The 17,544-nt window shown below is 40.6% G+C and overlaps 1 protein-coding gene across 4 annotated transcripts in view; it reads left to right on the top strand.

The window, feature by feature from the left end:
- The window catches only part of PLA2R1 (phospholipase A2 receptor 1), a 55,166-nt gene extending 39,727 nt beyond the window's left edge, over window positions 1–15,439 (top strand). For 2 of the 4 annotated variants that reach the window (XM_051623374.1, XM_051623375.1), the window contains exons 29-30: window positions 644–673; window positions 896–3,383. In XM_051623374.1, the coding sequence (XP_051479334.1) occupies window positions 644–673; window positions 896–1,110 (245 nt within the window). In that variant the 3' untranslated portion in view covers window positions 1,111–3,383. Of the gene's footprint in view, window positions 1–643; window positions 674–895; window positions 3,384–6,377; window positions 6,463–7,196; window positions 7,351–12,863; window positions 14,194–15,267 lie in introns of those variants that run through there. The other 2 variants (XR_007889891.1, XR_007889890.1) reach the window with 2 other exon arrangements.
- Window positions 15,440–17,544: the final 2,105 nt, after the last annotated feature.

Below are 17,544 nucleotides of genomic sequence, written 5' to 3'. Positions count from 1 at the left end.
ATCACCCCAGGAGTAACTTGTACCCATTACCCCTTGTCTTTTCCATGTGACTCCTTGTAAAAAGGGAGTCCCCATCTTTGTAGCTACCCTTCAAGTACTGGAACAAGGGGATGAGGTCTCCCCAGAGCCTTCTTTTCTCAAGAATGAATAAACCCAGTTCTCTCAGCCTTTCCTCATAAGCCAGACCCTCAGGCTAACTAACCTCCACAGACCGTGTAGGACAGGCAGATGCGGTCCAGGAAAGCTGCACAGACACCACATCAGTAGGAATGTGGGTCTCTGAAAGAGCTGAAGTGTTTCAAGAGCCCACCCAAAATGCCCGAGTTGCTATTGGACTCAATAGCTAGGTTAATCTACCACTGCAAAGATCTCATGCATTTGCACTTTTAAACGTGGATAAATGTTGCTGCTCATCCTTGCACAAATGTCAATTAATATATTCCACCAAATTTTAGGGATTTAAGGGATTAACAGATTAGGTCATGTTTAAGTTGGAGTGCCATTGACATGAGTAAAGTTACAGAACAACCTGGTCTCCTGTGGTTTTACGTAGACTTTCTGGTATCAATTTTACCATGATTATATATAGTAAATTTTGTTAGCTCTGTGGGTAATTTTATGACTGTTCTGGATTCTATTTCAGATATCAATGCAACAGAACCTTCTGAGGAATGTAAGTTTCCTCTGTACTTTCTTAGTATTTTTTTATAAGGGTTAATAACACATTTTTAAGCCAATGTTTTGTGAGGTAACATTTTTCACTGTTAAACCTGTAATTTAAAATGTGTGCATATAAGGGGTAATAATACATTTTCCAGAAAACATCTGTATGTTTATATTTAGAATTATGTATAACTATATTTGCTTACTAACAATTTCTGTCCTTCTCTTTCAGCGTCGTACCATGGGCTTGCAGCTCTGGCTGTTCTCGTGACATTGGTGATGCTGGCTGCCATTTCAGTTTTTCTGTGGTGCCTGTACAAGCAGAATAACCAACTCTTCAGCCGAATACTGTGGTTCAGAAACACCTATTTGCCACAGATCAATGCTGATGTTCCTCCTTTGGAAGAAAGCATCCTTATTTCCGATTTTGAGAGAAGTGAAAATTAATCATAGAATCATAGAACCATTCAGGTTGGAAAAGACCCTTGGGATCACCAGGTCCAACCAGCATCCCTGTTCTACAAAGTTCTCCCTGAAACCATATCCACCAATTTACCAGAAGTAGCAAGTGATCACATCTCCCATGTGAAACTCCATCTACACTATCTACAACTGTTTTCTTTTTCTTGGGAGTCCCCCAGGATACCCATAGCCAGAGAAACCCTGGCAGCCATTGGTATGTGATCTCTCACCTAGCTTTTTTCAGAAATTGAATCCCATCAACCTCTTTTAAAGACATCTTTGGGCAATATCTGTTTGAAGGAAAAAAACCTGTTATAAATCTTGCTGAAGTTACAGTACTAAATTGCTTTATTGTTTACCTACAGTATTCATGCAAGCAGTATTCATGGGTGCTCTTCTGAGACCCTGCTCTCAAAAGCTGAGGAGGAAACATGGGAGAGCCACATTGCTGTTCCCAGTGGTGTATATTCCTATAACTCCATGTAGCAGACCCTCAGGACACTCTTCACTTTCATTGTTCATACTAAGGTGCTAATGACTGAGAAAAATTTCACTGACCAGTTGTTCTGCAGGCTGATGGTTGTGAAGGACTCGGCTCAGGTCTCTGCACTACCTCAGTTTCAGCAGCCCAGGACAGCAATGCCTGCTCTCCATGGGACTCCCTCCACCCTAACCAGACCTACAGCCACATCTCTGAAAATAGACGGAAAGTTGAGGGGATTTTATTTTTTTTGCAGCATGGAAAAAACAAGTGGTTAGTCATGGGGAGTTACTTCAGAATGGATTTACTGTGCCTTCAGTTGTCTCAAAAAGCTGCTGTGAAGGGCTGCTTCTGTTGTTGGTTTTGTTGGTTTGTTTCAAGATGACTCAACAATGTTGCAAGAGCCCTAAGATATAGGCGAGTTCCTGAGAATTGAGCAAGCAGCTAAGGCCAACTGAAATGTTTTTACATAGTATTTGTGCACATGCACAGGAATGTATGACTGCCTTTTAGTTAGATTTCACATGGCCAATTCTAGAAATACTGCAATAATTGTCTATTCATGTAATAATTATGTACAGGGCTATTTTTAAAAAAATATTCTTACATAAAATAGTTCTGGGCTGGTTTACAGAACTGTTAAAAAATGTTATCAAAGAGGCTGCAGATGATTTTGATCCCAATATCATCTTCAACTTACTGTTTTAGATAACTTCTGTGGGTGTAGTTATCACAAGTTCTTAATCTGAGATTTTTCTATCATGTAAAATATGAACAGCTTTTCTGTGTGCATTTTGTCTAATGGGTTGATCCCATACGTTAGTCTTCAGTAATGTTTTTAAAGTTTGTTCTTAGTCCTATAGATTTATCTATAGGACTGTTTTTATGTGAATTAAACTTCTAGTTTGTGGACTGCAACTTTTGAGTACTATTGCCAGGTCATCTGCTGTTTATATGTATGAAGTGTAATAACTTCTTTACCACAAAAAAAATACACCCCAAAGAAAAAAAAGTTGTGATCATCTCTCCCTTCCCCATGAGAGCTTCACTTGTTTAAACTACAGTTGGATGAACTTAAACCAGTGAATTTCCTTCATCACATTCACTGACAAGTGTAATTGCTGCCTTCTTACAGCAAGCAGAGTGGCTTGCAGGGTGGCTTTTGTTGGTGACAGTACGACAGTAAGCTATGTTGTGTCTGAGGACGTGAATTTGTCAGGCTATGGTGGTGTTACCCAGTTACGCAGACTCTTGTCAGAGTTTGATGTGGTTAATGAGGGTGTATATTTTCTTTTCACAAAACTTGACATAGACGTTTAATCAATTTTCCTTGAGGCATGTTGTAATCATTTAAATACATTTGAAAGACAGTGGTATAATAAATAACCCTAACCTCAAAATAGTGATAGTTGATTAACATCGACTCTGATGTACTTGATCTTGCACTAAGGGAAAAATAGTTCAAGCAGTGTTTTCTTCATACTTTGAAATGGTTTTGAAGGGGACAGACCCATAGATATTTATTTTTAAATCTTTAATCATTTAACTTTTATAATTGCAGGTATTATTCACCCAAGGATGTAATCATTAATTGCTAGCTAGTTCTTGTTCTGGATTTTGTTACCATGGCTTTTGTTTGTTTTCCCTTAATCAGAGGTCTCTTACGCTGTTCCTGATCAGAGTATGTGGTGACTATGTTTTTAATGCTGGCCTTGATGATACTGGCAGCCAGGTTTACTGTATTACTTCAACTGGAAAATTAAAGTGTGAATAACAATGTTCTGTGCCATAATTTTTTTTTAATCTTTTCCCAGCTTTAATTAGCTGCCAGGCTTTAGTTCCTAAGCTTTGCACCAGGTCATCCTGGTAGAAGAGGGACAGCTTGCACCCCGCTCCTTCTGGCTACCTGGCTGGACCCAGACCTGGGCCCTGCAAATGGTCTCCACACGTGTGGTGGCTCCAGTGTTTCCCAGGGTACAGATGAGAATGCCCTGGGAACCTGTGTGCAGGAGATGCTGGGAGGAGAAAGGAGCCACAGCACTGTCCATGAGGATGATGGATGGGAGCATGGTCCTGATGCACAGAAATTCTCCTAGCCTACTCCCCATTCCCTGCAGCTCTGGGAGAACAGTAGTTTCCATGGTAGCACTGAAGTAATTCCCCTGTCCAAGAACTGGGTTCCCCAGAGCCCAAGCAGGCAAATCGATGTTGTGTTTTCTTCTGTCATGCCAGCTTCTTTGAATGTGTTTACTGAAAGGAAAATGTTAGATGTTTTCATATCACTTCTCCAATAGAGACATTCAGGCTAACATATGATAAACTTTGTCTACCAGGTATTTGGATTTAGGAAAAAAAAAACTGTGTGCTTACTTTTGCAGACTGCATTTCTGGAGAAAATTTACCTCCTGGTCCCTTTAGCAGTCCCTGCAACATTTTTGATGAGCAAAAAAAAGCAAAAGAGCAAGGCCTCAGCTTTAAATACTTCTCTTGGTAATCAGTGGAATGTTGATTTTAAACTTCTGTAGGCCAGAACTGATCTTGTACAATCTGATGGAGCTCTCATGTAAATAACTGGTCAGGAGCAAATTAAAATCATAGAATCATAGAATGCCAGGTTGGAAGGGACCTCAAGGATCATCTGGTCCAGCCTTTTTAGGAAATACTGTAGTTTATATGAGATGGCTCAGCACCCTGTCAAGCTGAGATTTAAAACTGTCCAATATGGGTGAATCTACCACTTCCCTTGGGAAGGTTATTCCAATGTTTGATCGTCCTTATGGTGAAAAATGTACCTTTTGTGTCCAATCAGAATCTCCCCAGGAGCAACTTGTGCCCATTACCCCTTGTCTTTTCTATGTGACTCCTTGTAAAAAGGGAGTCCCCATCTTCTTTGTAGCCACCCTTCAAGTACTGGAACAAGGTGATGAGGTCTCCGCTAAGCCTTCTTTTCTCAAGGCTGAATAAACCCAGTTTTCTCAGCCTTTCCTCATATGGCAGGTTCTCTAGTCCTCTGATCGTCTTTGTGGCCCTTCTCTGGACCTCTTCATCCTTTCTGCATCCTTTTTGTAGAGTGGGAACCAAAACTGAACATAATACTCCAGGTATGGTCTGACAAGCGCCGAGTAGAATGGGATGATGAATTCTTTATCTCTGATGGTGATGCCCTGATTGATTCAGCCCAGCATCCTGTTCGCTTTCTTTGCCACTGCAGCACACTAACTCATGTTGATCCTGTTATCCACCAAGACCCCCAGGTCCCTTTCCACAGGGCTGCTCTCCAGCCAGGTGAATCCCAGTCTGAACTGCACTCCTGGGTTATGTGTTACCAGGTGCAAGACTTTACACTTCTTGCCATTGAACTTCATAAGGTTCCTGCTAGCCCACTCCTCCAGTCTCTCCAGGTCATCCTGGAGGGTGGACCTCCCTTCTGGAATGTCAACCTCTCCACTCATCTTTGTGTCATCAGCATGGAACAAACTCCATCAGGGTGCTCTTGATCCCAACATCCAGGTCACTTATGAAGATGTTAAACAGCATTGGGCCCAATAACGATCCCCACTTGTGACCAGCTGCCAGTCTGAGGAGGAAGTATTTACTGTCACCCTCTGGGCACGGTCTGTCAGACAGTTCCCCACCCACCACACAGACCACTTGTCAAGGCCATACAAGTCAGTTTCTCCAGGAGGAGGCTGTGGAGGAATGTATCAAAAGCCTTGGAGAAGTCCAGGTGGATGATGTCCACCACCCGCCCTCCATCAACTGAGCGGGTGACTTTGTCATAGAAGGCCATCAGGTTTGTCAAGCATGATTTGCCCCTGGTAAATCCATGTTGTCTTTTCCCAATCATGTGCTTCAATTGACTTGTGACTGTCCCCAGGAGGATTTGCTCGATGACCTTTCCAGGGACTGAAGTGAGGCTAATGGGCTCACAGGCGTTAACATTGCTGGGTATGAATTGAGGCTGAGCTTGGTGCTCGGAAATGCAGTCAGGCTCGGTTTGGCCAGTAGATGGTAGTAGTACACGCACAGCTGACAGAATGAGCTGTGCCAGAGAAAAAAGTCAGAGGGATCGGCTCCCCATCCTTTAGAAGTTAAATTAAATGAGCAGCAAAACCCCCAAGTCACAAGACTGCGAATATCAGTGTCTGTTCTTAGCCGTGGCCACGACATAACAAAGCTGTGTTAGGATGGCTTTCCAAGTTACAGTGATGATTCTCAACAACTTTGATGGGATGCATTGAAATGCTCAGAATGGGAAAACACAAATCCTTATGTTTTTCTTTTGTTTGGTGAGTGATGGGTTCCTGAGTATTAAATAAATAAGTAAATATATATTTGTGGCCTGTTTTGGTTCCAATGCCTTGGATGGAAAGGTAATTCACTGAAAATGCTCCAGCCATGCCTCTGTAAATGGATTTGTTTTAAAGTTTTATTTCTTGACTGTGTCAATGCAGGCATTTACTTATTAATTCATCTGAAGAAATGAAAATGAGGACATAAAAATTATTAGACATTTTAGAAATCCACTGCATAAGTAATCATTCCACAGCATTGTTAGAAGCAGATTTATTTTCTCTTTCTCTCAATTTATTCTGTAAGGTATGCAGAATTGAAGAGTTGCTGATCCCTTTCTGTACCCACTATCTTTAGGCAGGTTGACCATGATTTGGATTCTGATCTTAGGAACTTAACCATAAAGAAGAGAATGATTTTGTAATAAAGCCTCACTTCAAAGTCTTAGGGTTTATAATCTTCTTCCCTTATGCTGCAGCTATTCTAGACTTTCCTGATTCTCCTGTAATGAAGCAACTGCAGTTGTCTAAGAAAGTGTCCTGGACCCAGCCGGCGCAGTGCTTGTGAGTAACACCCTGGTAGTTTAACCACCAAAGTGATTCTCAGCTGCAATTGTTTCCAAAAGTGCACAGCTGGATAATTGCAAAAACGCTTCTACTACTGTTATTTTTGTTCATCAGCTTGTTGCTGCTCTTAACCCCAGCCTACAGACTAAAGTTCCACTTTGGTTTTCAGAAATAAATGCTCCAAAACATAATTTTAGTGAGAATAACACCTAACTTGTAGATACAAGATAAATCTTGAAATGCATAGTGGGCATAGTTACTCTCCTCAGCATGCTAGCACAGGAAAACAGGGAAAACTTTCTGTGAATCACACACACAAAGGCCTAAATAACAACCTACTTTCCAGGGAGGCGGCCAGCCTGCAGGTAATGGTGGCAGACACTGGGTACTTGGAGACTGTCCACCACAACTGGTTTACTGGTAGAAATAATAGCTGGGTCAATGTCTTGGACCATACATCAGAAACCCAAAATTATCCCTGTATCTTTTCAGATTTTAGAGATTAATGTTTACCTTAAGAAATCAAAAGTTTCCATTTATGCTGTAAAAAAATCAGCTGTATTTTTTTCTTTTTAGTTTTTTAGTGAATACTTAAAATTATCCCATCAAGTACATTCCATTTATTCAGGACATTTGTTCTAAAGCATAGTTTTAGGCCTTTGAACCCAGTCATAACCTGTTTAAATCTGCTTTGCCACTTCTTCCTGCCATAAACTTTGTGTGCCTTGTAGGTGACAAGCCCCTGGAAAGCCCTTGCTGGAAGCCAAAAGCAAGTGTGCATGGAGCTGATAGACTCCACCAGATCAGCAGCTTTGGGCAGCGTGGCTTCACTGATGCTGCATTTGGGACTTCAGCCCAGAGCTTGATGCTTCCAGATTCATTCAGGTATGTAAGCAGAATCCTTGACATTGGATATTGCCAATGAGCTGGAGTGCATGAACTTTTAATATAGAGTAATAGAATATTCTAAGTCATGCAAGGCATTATTGGTTATGGTCCTAGCACAGTTTAAGCATAAATTCTGCTTTTTGTGAACTGGTTTATTTGTGAAGTTTCTCCTGAGGCTTATCTATTATGAATCTGAAATCTGAAAATTTACATGATGCTTACATGACCTAGAGAATGTATTTTCTGGTATTAAATATTCAAAACTATCAGAGGGATTCATTCTGAGAGAGTAAGAAGGTAGTGTTTCTGCTGCTGCATGTCATGTCCTGCTGATCCTGTTGGATGAAAACTGTGTTAAGAGGCAAATTGAATTACTTTAAATATTGTTTCAAAAGCAAATATTGAAGATGGAGTTGTACATAAGAGACACATTGGGGCTATAAAAAATGTAAGGTACCTTTCAGTTAAATGTGGAAATGCATCAGAGCAGCCCTTGGGGGCTTTCCATCTGATTTCCAACAGATTAATACAATGCCTAGAGAAACAGCAGCTACCTTACCCTTTAAAATAATTGTAGCATAAATAGTAGAGTGACTTTTCCCCACACATCATACTCAGGAACACAGCTGGCATTGTGGCTTTATCACTGCAGGCTCCTGGAGTGCCATGCCCCCTGAACATGACACCTCTGGAGCATACCCACCACATGTCTGGAGTCCCAGAACAGTTAAGTGATGACAGAAGGAAGGAAAGCCAATGTGGGCTTCATTGTCCATCCTGTCCTTGACCATCCATTCTCTCGTGACCTTCCAGAATCTCGTTTGGGTAGATTATTTGGTGTTTAACTATTGCTGTTTACATATAAATTTGTTTCATTCTTGCCTGATAAGTGGAATTTGAAAGTCTCAGCTGCTCTTGCAGATTGCTTGCCTGCTTGCTCTGATGTAGCACAAAGCCAACCTTGATGGAGGAAAAGATGAATGAAAGAGCTTATCACTTGTGAAAACAGAAGTATAAAGAGAATGGGGACCAATTATTCTTACTAGTTGAGAAGACTCAAATGAGAAGTAACTGCCTGAAATCACCACAGGAAATATGTGCTAGATAACTGTGAGAATAGCTGGGCCAAACAATAAGCAGCTGACATGGGCTGCAAGGTCACTTTCAATGGCAGTGTGCACTGTTAAATTTAGAAATAAACAAATCAATCCACCACCATTGCTGGGGAATAGATCCACAACACTGCTGGATGTCCCTTTCAGCTCAGTCTGAGTAGGGATGAGTAAGTCTAACCTGAAAACATTGGTGTGTATATGTTTGTGGGACTGCTGATCCCACTGCCTTCTAGCCCAAACAGCTTTCTAGACCCACAACAGCCAGAATTTAGGATCTCTGTGGACACATATTCCATAAAACGGGGATATGGAAAACACCTCTGGTTAAATTTGTCGTCTGCCTCAGCATAGAAAGAGACAGTTCCAAAATGAGTAAAGCTGAATCATCCAATTCTACTGCAGCAGCCAGTGGGACATAGGCACCCAACCTGCCCTAGATACTTAAAATCCACATCCAGGGTAAAGGAGGTGAAGGCTCAGAACCATTACATGAAGAACACAAAAATAAAAGGATACATGCAAAAAGAAACCTTTTTTTTTTTTCATTTATTTTTATTCTCTTTGTTTTGGTTTGGTTTTGTTGTGTTTTTTTTTCCCCCAGAAAAGTCTCAGCCCCAGGTGATGTGATGTTTGATGATCTGTTTACTTGGGTTGTCTCTGTAGTGTACATTTGAGTGGTGCAGTTGGAGCTGGATCCCAGGTGGGGACAGCCTGCTGGGAGAAGCAGCAACCCCCAGTTCTGCACAGGAGGCAATGTCCCCAGCTGCCCTTTCTTTCTCTTTTGTTAACATGTTAGTGGAAACAGCAACTTCCTGCATAGCAGCTGCCTGGTTCAAAGCACTGACATGCTGCTGACTGACTGACAGGGCAGCTTTGGCAGTTTTACACGTATCTGTTCCTAGCTCCATGTGAGTTTGCTGGAGTGTATCTGTGGCCACATCTGGATCAAAAGCTGCTGGATAAACTGTAAAGCCCAGAATGTTCAAAGCAAAGCCAAAAGCTGTGGGGAAGGGTGGAAATGGCTGACCTCAGTTCTGCCAGGATCATAAAATCATTAAAAATTTCCTTTTTGAAACTGGATGCATTATTCACTTTGGATAACAACACCAAAAAGAACAAAATGGCATGGACATTCTGCAGAGTTTCCAGAAATGATATTTAAACAGAGCCTTAAAAAAGCCAAGGGGTTTTCTGTCTACCACTGGAGACAGAGAACATTTATGAGATGCTGAAAAAAGCTGGAGCCCCTGAAAGCCCACACTGGAGCATGTTCCCAAGTGCAAAGACAACCAAATCAGATGCAAGACTTAACTTGAGGTGCAGAGTGCTATGTCAGTGCTAGTGCTTATTATTTTTGTAATTGCATTTTAAAGCAGTGGTTCTTTTGATCCATACTAACTGCTGGTCAAGGAAAGAAAAATAAAGCTTACATAGAAAATAACAAAATTTTATGGCTGGAGGCCAAAACTTCACAAGAGAATACTGAAGCCTAAAATGTTTTGTTTGACGTCTTTGTTTCTGATAGATGTTGACTGAATTCAGGAGGATGACGGCACTTTGAACAAAACCAGCTGGGGAAGTCAGTTTGCTAATTATTAACCCTGTAGGAAGAGACTGAATTGGAAATGTACATACAAAACATTTTGGGAAAATACAAAAAAAAACTAACGTATGTCTATTTGGAAAAGAAATACTTACAATGTGGCTTGTATTTTTATCAGAAAGGGAGGAGACAATTTGTGATATATGTCTTAATTTTTCAAGATAGATAACAATTCAATCTTAGACTCATTTTCTCCCTGTATTACACTTTAACAGTCCTAAGGTCAAAATAAGTCCAACATTAAGAAATTGCTTTAGGGAATGTTACACATTTATTGTTATATAAATCATAGAGGGGAAAAAAAGACTGTCAACCTCTTGACCACTTTGCAGTAATGAAAGGGGGCATTTTCAAAGCTGTAAAGAGGAGAGAAGCATCAAACTGCATACTGTGCCTTAGAAAAATATTATACTAAAGCTACCGTGATAAGCATTCAGATACCTAATGTAAATACAAAAAGGAAAAAAACCCCAAACATAATAGTCTTTGGACAGTAGGCTCTGCTGTGACATATTTACAGCTCATGCTACCTGGATTCTCTAATACTTCCTTTACAGCCTGGCCAGAGAGGTGGCTATATATAACTGTTTTTCCCCTATTTCAGGTGGTTTAGGAGTAGAAAAAAGGAATAGTTAGATATTAGCGGTACACCAAATTCCAACCCTGACTCCTGCTGGTAAAGTGCCAGTTGTATGAGATGCCTTAGATTGTGTTGTTGTGCTGCTTTCATCCTGTGCTTGTGAGAATAACCAAAACGCCAACCAAGCAAACAAATCCAACAGGTGGAATATTCAACATGTGTGGGCATGAATTGCTGTTTCTTGGCTTAGGCAATTACAATACTAATAACAAACAAGTACCCAATTGACATTAGAGCAATGGTCAGTCATTGAGTCACGGATCAACCAGTCTTTATTTCTCCATTTCAGAGAAAATCTAGGCAAAGAGAAAGGAAAATCCATGCATTTTGCTGTTTTGTTGGCTGGTAGCAGGTACAGGCAAAAGGATTTGCCTGATGCTGGCAGCGAGGGGGGTCCAGGCTCTGTTTCCTGGCTTTACTGCCATTACTATATCATCTTGGCCAACTCATCTGTTTTTTACATTGAGTATTCCATATATAAAATAGGGATCTTCTAGGGAGAATGATTGCCACGTACCATGCAAGTTTCAAAAACACCACCTTGTTACTAAGGGTAAATCCCCTTGCAGTAACAGTGTGAAGTATATAATTCCATCACTGTTTCTGGACTACTTCAGAGGCCTGACAGATGATTAGCCAGAAAATTATTGGTAAAATTTAATTTCCAATTTTCATTTTTCCAGCTAAACTTGAAGTAATTTTTGTTCTCAATTCAGACCAATAGCAGTAATAGGAGGGAACTGAAATGACAGTGTAATTAAATGGGTAAATTTGAGTCTATTTTCAGTTATGTATTGGGTTAAAAATGTGAGATTATCATCCCAAACCCGTTTCATTACAGCATTGTTATGGTGTTATATTATAGCATTAACAATACTTTAAAAATCCGTAGTATTGTTTATAAAAAGAAACTAAATGAAAGCAACTTCTGTTTAAAGTGATGTCTACCAGTGTGTTTGTGTGGTAGCTTTCTTTTTATGTCCAATGCTTATGTTTAAACATGCTTTGTTAGATGAATGAAATATACTCTGGCACTGTCTCCACCAACTTTTGCTTTTAAAGTCAAGACTCTTGGCTTTCCTTTTGCTTCTTCCCACTTTGCCATGCCTGTCATGTCATATTTGACCAGGCCTGTGGCTATAAAAGTGTGTGGGAGTAAAGGTTAAAGATAAATACCAGGTTTAACAAATATGGTTATTGTTGCCATAAAGATTCAGTTCTTAAGTAGTGGTTGGATCATTCTATTTTAAGGTAGGATAACAATTGCATTCCACATCCATGCCTGAGTTGAAGTTAAAATCAATATACTTTTAGCACTTTAGGTTGTCAAGTCAAGGGCTAGATTCCTAAGGGGAACATAGACTAACTGTTGGACTTTATACCAATAAGTAAGTGTTCAGCAGGTCACACTGAGAATGTGAGTGAGACTGTGCTCCAGTAAGTAGCAGTACTTGTTTGTGGGAAGAGGGAATAGGAAGACCTAAATTCCACTGTGTGTTCTAGTAAATATTTCAGTGTTTTGAATAAAGTGGATCAGCTCCAAAAGACATAAAGAACTTCATTTAGCCTGGCAGTTACTGAATTAATCTGGATAAATGTGGGTTCAGATTCCTCTTAGCAAAAGGGATTGCATTGGAGTGTTTCATAGCAAAGATGCCCAGACTGTCCATGTATTTTTAAAAAAGGAGATAACAATATCTTCTCTTTCTCTGTGAACTTTCCTAGTCGACCAGTCCATTAACAAAGTTTAGAGAAATATAAGGAGCCGAGTAGCTCTGCACTGTCAGGACTCCTGCAAGTGTATATAAATATAAAATGATTGGGAGTCATCAGTATTAATTTATGAAGAGAAAATCATGCCTGACCAACCCGATAGCTTTTTGTGATTAAATTACTATCTTGGTGGATGAGGAGAAAGCAGAGGATGTTAATAATCTAAACTTTAGCAAGGCTTTTATAACTGGCTGTCATAGCATCCTCATTAACAAACTGCTGGCTAAATAATTGGACAGTGAGGTGGATTGAAAATTAGCTGAAATGTCAGGCTCAGAAGATTATAATCAGTGGCACAAAGTCCAGCTGTAAGCTGTCACTGATGGTGTACGTCTGGGCTCAATATTGTGGCCTATACTGTTTAACATTCTCATTTAAGCACCCTCAGCAAGTTCGCAGACAGCTGAAAACTAGGAAGAGTGAAACACCAGAGTGATGCTACCATTCAGAGGCATCTCAACAGGTTGGAGAAATCAGCCAGGAGGAATCACACAGAGTTCAACAAACTGAAATGCCAACTCCTGCACCTGGTGAGTAATGTAGAGTCTGGGGACTAACCAGCTGTGAAGTAACTTTACAGAAAAGGACCTGAAAGTCCTGGTGAACACCGGCTTGAACATGAGCCAGTGGTGTGCCCTTGTGGCAAAGGTGGCCTACAGGACTCTGAACTGCATTAGGAGGAGCTTTGCCAGCAAGCCAAGATGGGTGATCATTTCTCTACTCAGCACTGCTGAGACACATCTGGAGTCCTGGATCAACCTAGTTCTGGACTTCACAGTACAGGAAAGATAAGGATTTACTGGAGCAAATCCAGAAAAAAGTCACAAAGATGATTAAGGGAGTGCAGCATTTGTCATATGAGGAGTGGCTGAGAGACCTGGGACTGTTCAGCCTGGATGAGAGAAGACTCAGGGAGATCTTATCAATGTATATAAATAGCTAAAGCTGGGGAGAAGAAAGAAGATGGAACCAGACTCCTCTCACTGGCATTCAGTAAAGGGACAAGAGGCAATAGGCACAAACGGACATACAGGACATTCTTTTTAAACAAGAAAAAGGTTTTTTTACTCTGGTGGTGTTCAAACACTGGAGCACATTGCCCAGAGAGGCTGTGGAGTCTCCATCTGTGGAGACATTCAAAATGCAACTGGCCACAGCCTTGGGCAGCTTGCTGTAGCTGACCATGTTCTAAGCAGAGGTTGTATTACCTGTCTCAAGAGATCCTGTGATTTTTTGCTTAGCTACTCAGATTCATTTCAACAACATGTGAGTAATTCTTCCAGGTTTACTGATTGTAAAGAAAAGTCTGATGTTTCCAAAGCTTGTGCATTCCAGTGGGACTTAAATAGGCCAGAGGTTCCTACTGGGGCACTTAAATACTCCAGCCCCAGGTCATTTTGCATGGCCAAACTGTTGCAGCACTATGAAATACACACAAACCTTAAGAAACATATGGACTTCAGAGTGAAATGTTGCTGTTTAATAGAACATATGTAACAATTGATGTTTTATTACTATAAGTGTATTATCGCCAAAAAAGAAATGTAGATGTACTCCTTAAAGAAACAGGGCTATTTAAGTAAGCATAAATTAAATAGATCACTAACTAGAACTCTATATGCAGTTTCATTTTCTTCACTACTATAATGCTATAATGTGGGGTTTTTTTAGAACTTTGTGATTTATTTAGGTACATTGAGAATGAAGATGTCTGCAAATAAAAAACTGTTTAATTATTTTAGTGATTGTATACTATTTATTATATTTTTCCTATTTTTATTTTTTAAAATTAAAAAATGTACCTAGAGTTATTCATGCAGTGTTGTAAAGTAAGTCTTCTGTAAGATATGAAGAATAGGCTTACTCCTTGGCAGCCTCAGCAGAGGAAAGAGAGTAGGCACAAAATCAAAGCCAGGAGCAGGTTCAGCTGGGACACAGCTGATGATCTCTACAATGGGAGTAATACACATCCTGAAGGCTTTATAGCTTAAAATCTGTCCTGATGTTTTGTTCAGAAGCTTATTAATGGTTAGTGCATGTGCAGAGCACTGCAGAGCTGAGTCATAAGGGATCAATGCTGTGCTTTACAATCATCTTCCACCTTCTCCCTCGTATACTGTGTCAAGCACATGAAACCAGCTCACCAGCAATACTTGGACAGCAATGAATAGCTGACAGCAGTACTTTCATAATCTCTCCCTAATTATTTACCCATGCTGTCAAGCACAGAGAGAAGTTCTGTAATCTCATTTTTATGCACTGTCCACCCACAAACTTTATCTGAAGTTGTATGAGTGTTGAGTCACAGACAGGTAGTTCTTGTTCAAGTCCCAGCTTCATATAAGCTGCGGGTAATAACAAAAGATATTTCAGTTTTGCTCACAGAAATAATAAGGCTAAGGTACAAACAGAGACAACAAAGCCCACTCAAATCAGTAGAAAAATACAAAGAGCAAGTTCCAGTTCAGAGTGCCTGCTGATTTATTCACCCAGTAGAAGCTTTCATCTAGATCAAGTAATCACTGATGGATCATATCAGCCAGATCACTCTTGTCCACATGCTTGCTGACCTTGTCAAAAGACTCCCCAGTGGCCTAGAAGGTAAATAGTATGTGTAGAGAAGATGTGTTGGTACTGCCCAAGAAGATCATACTTATCCAGGTGCATACTAATTGCATCCTTCATTGCAGTTTCTACTGCTTTACCTGGCAGTGATGTTATGTTTGCCAGCTTTCTGTATCATCCATCCTATCCCCTTATTTTCCCCTTGGATTCTTTTTTAGTGATTGGTGTCACATTGAGACCCTCCAGTCTCCAGGCACAGAGAAAGCTTGAAGGGAAAGGTAGGTAGGTCCATTAGAGGATTTGCTATTTCTTATCTGCACCTCCTTTAGAAACCTCGAGTGCCTATCAGACAGTCCTGGGGATCTGTTACACTGCATATTTTGGATTACAGCCTTTCCAATCAATGGGGATAATCTGCTTATTCTAGTGAACATTTGTGCTGGTTTTGGCTAGGAGAGAGTTAATTTTTTCTATATTAGCTTGTATGGGCTATGGTTTGTATTTGTGCTGGAAACAGTGTTGATAATACAGGGATCTTTTTGTTATTGCTGAGCAGGACTTACACAGAGTCAAGTGCTGCTCCTCGCTGCTCCTCACCCTACCTCACCAGTGAGTAGTGGGGGGGGCGCACAAGAAACTGGGGGGACACAGCCAGGACAGCTGACCCCATATGACCAAAGGGACTTTCCATACCGTATGATGTTGCGCTCAGCATATAAAGCTGGAGGAAGAAGAGGGAAGTGGGGGATGTTCAGAGTGATGGTCTTTGTCTTTCCAAGTAACAGCTCTGCATGATGGAGCCCAGCTTTCCTGGAGGTGGCTGAACACCTGCCTGCCCATTGGAAGTAGCAAATGAATTCCTTGGTTTGCTTTGCTTGTGTTTACAGCTTTTGCTTTACCTATTAAACTGTCTATATCTCAATGGCTTTTCTGACTTTCAGCCTTCTGATTCTCTCCCCCATCCCACTAGGGGGGAGTGAGCGAGGGGCTGTGTGGGGCTTGGTTGCCAGCTGGGGTTAAACCATGACAACATGTAAGTATATAATTTAGCTTATCTGCAAATGTTTTTCACCTCTTTTTTACTTTGCAGTTTTCACTTGATCCACCAGACTCTAGTGAGATTCTTGGTCTTGATGTGTCTAGAGAAAGAATTAATATTAGCTTGGATTCCTTTTTCTAGCTGCTGCTCACACTTTTAAATTGCTTTTTCACTGTGTTTTCCTGTAACATGCCAGTTTAGGATCCTTTCTGTATTTTTCATTTGGACATGTCTTCAACTTGTTTTTTCTAATAATCTATCCTGCAGTGATATTATCTGTGTCCACATCCTTTTACCGGTTCCCCAGACTTTAGTAGATGGCATTCACTGGCTTGATGTGCATCCTTCAGAAAGTTCAGCTCCATCGGTAAGAATATACTGTTCCTAGCTGCTCTTTCTTGCTTCCTCTTCATAGTTTCTCATTTCTATGTCTCTATCCTTTTTGAAACTGGATGCAAAGTCTGTGAATACCTGGCCTTTGTCAAGCCTGTGAGAATTTTGAATATAAACACAGAACAGCAATAATGAGCTGAAGGTGTAGGACAAGATTTTGCACAGTAGTGAGGACCAAATGATGGGCTGCATCTCTTTTGTGGCTTCCTGTCCCACTGCTCTGTGGAACAGTATTGATAGAGTCTGACATAGCCTGTGTTACATTCCAATGCTGTAGTGTCCAGACAACAAGTAGAGTTTTAGTTGTATTTCCCATCCTCTTTGCCCATCTGATTTCTCTCAGCATACCCTCTCTCTGTCCTTCAGGTCATACAGATAATCTGCAGACAGTTCTACATATCCTTAAAGCTGGTGTTTTGGACCATGTAGATTCTGTGTCATCTGCTGGGTCCCCATTTTTAAAATTTGATTTATTATAAAAATAATACATTTCACTACCCCATCACCAGTAGAGGTGAATCTTATATTTTCTGTATATATTGTGTTCTGGTACTGTGATGCCCTACATGTGTCTAGCATGTTGTCTTCACGAAAGACTAGGCATTTCCTTTACCTCAATTTATCAATTGGATTTTTAGCATTTGTGTAAAAGTATGTGTTGTTGCAGTGTTTATTTCTTTCTTTCTTTCTCTCCCTTAAAAGGCACTCCATTTGCTTTCCATTCCTTACTTCTGCTTTCTGGCCTCTCTTGTGCTCAAAAGACCACAGTTTCTAAGCCTTTGCCAATGGCATACTAAATGGAGTCCACCTTTTCCACACAGGCACTTTTTATATCAGAAGCATTTCCAAGTATATATCAATCTGAAATTTTCCTCTTTATACCATCCTCTCTGCTGCACATTGAAAATTTGCCCCTTTCTTTTCACATGTAAGGCAGTGGGGGCATTTTGGAGAGTGCCATAGGAGTGGGTATCTTCATTTTCCCTTCAACAAGCTGAGTTTTGCCTCTGGAACAGCATGTGAGACTCAAACCCATGGACTCTTCCTCAGCACTTTTAGGGAA

Source organism: Apus apus, chromosome 6, assembly GCF_020740795.1.
Source record: "Apus apus isolate bApuApu2 chromosome 6, bApuApu2.pri.cur, whole genome shotgun sequence".
In the NCBI taxonomy this organism is placed as follows: domain Eukaryota; kingdom Metazoa; phylum Chordata; class Aves; order Apodiformes; family Apodidae; genus Apus; species Apus apus.
This window is presented reverse-complemented; position numbering and strand designations above follow the sequence as displayed.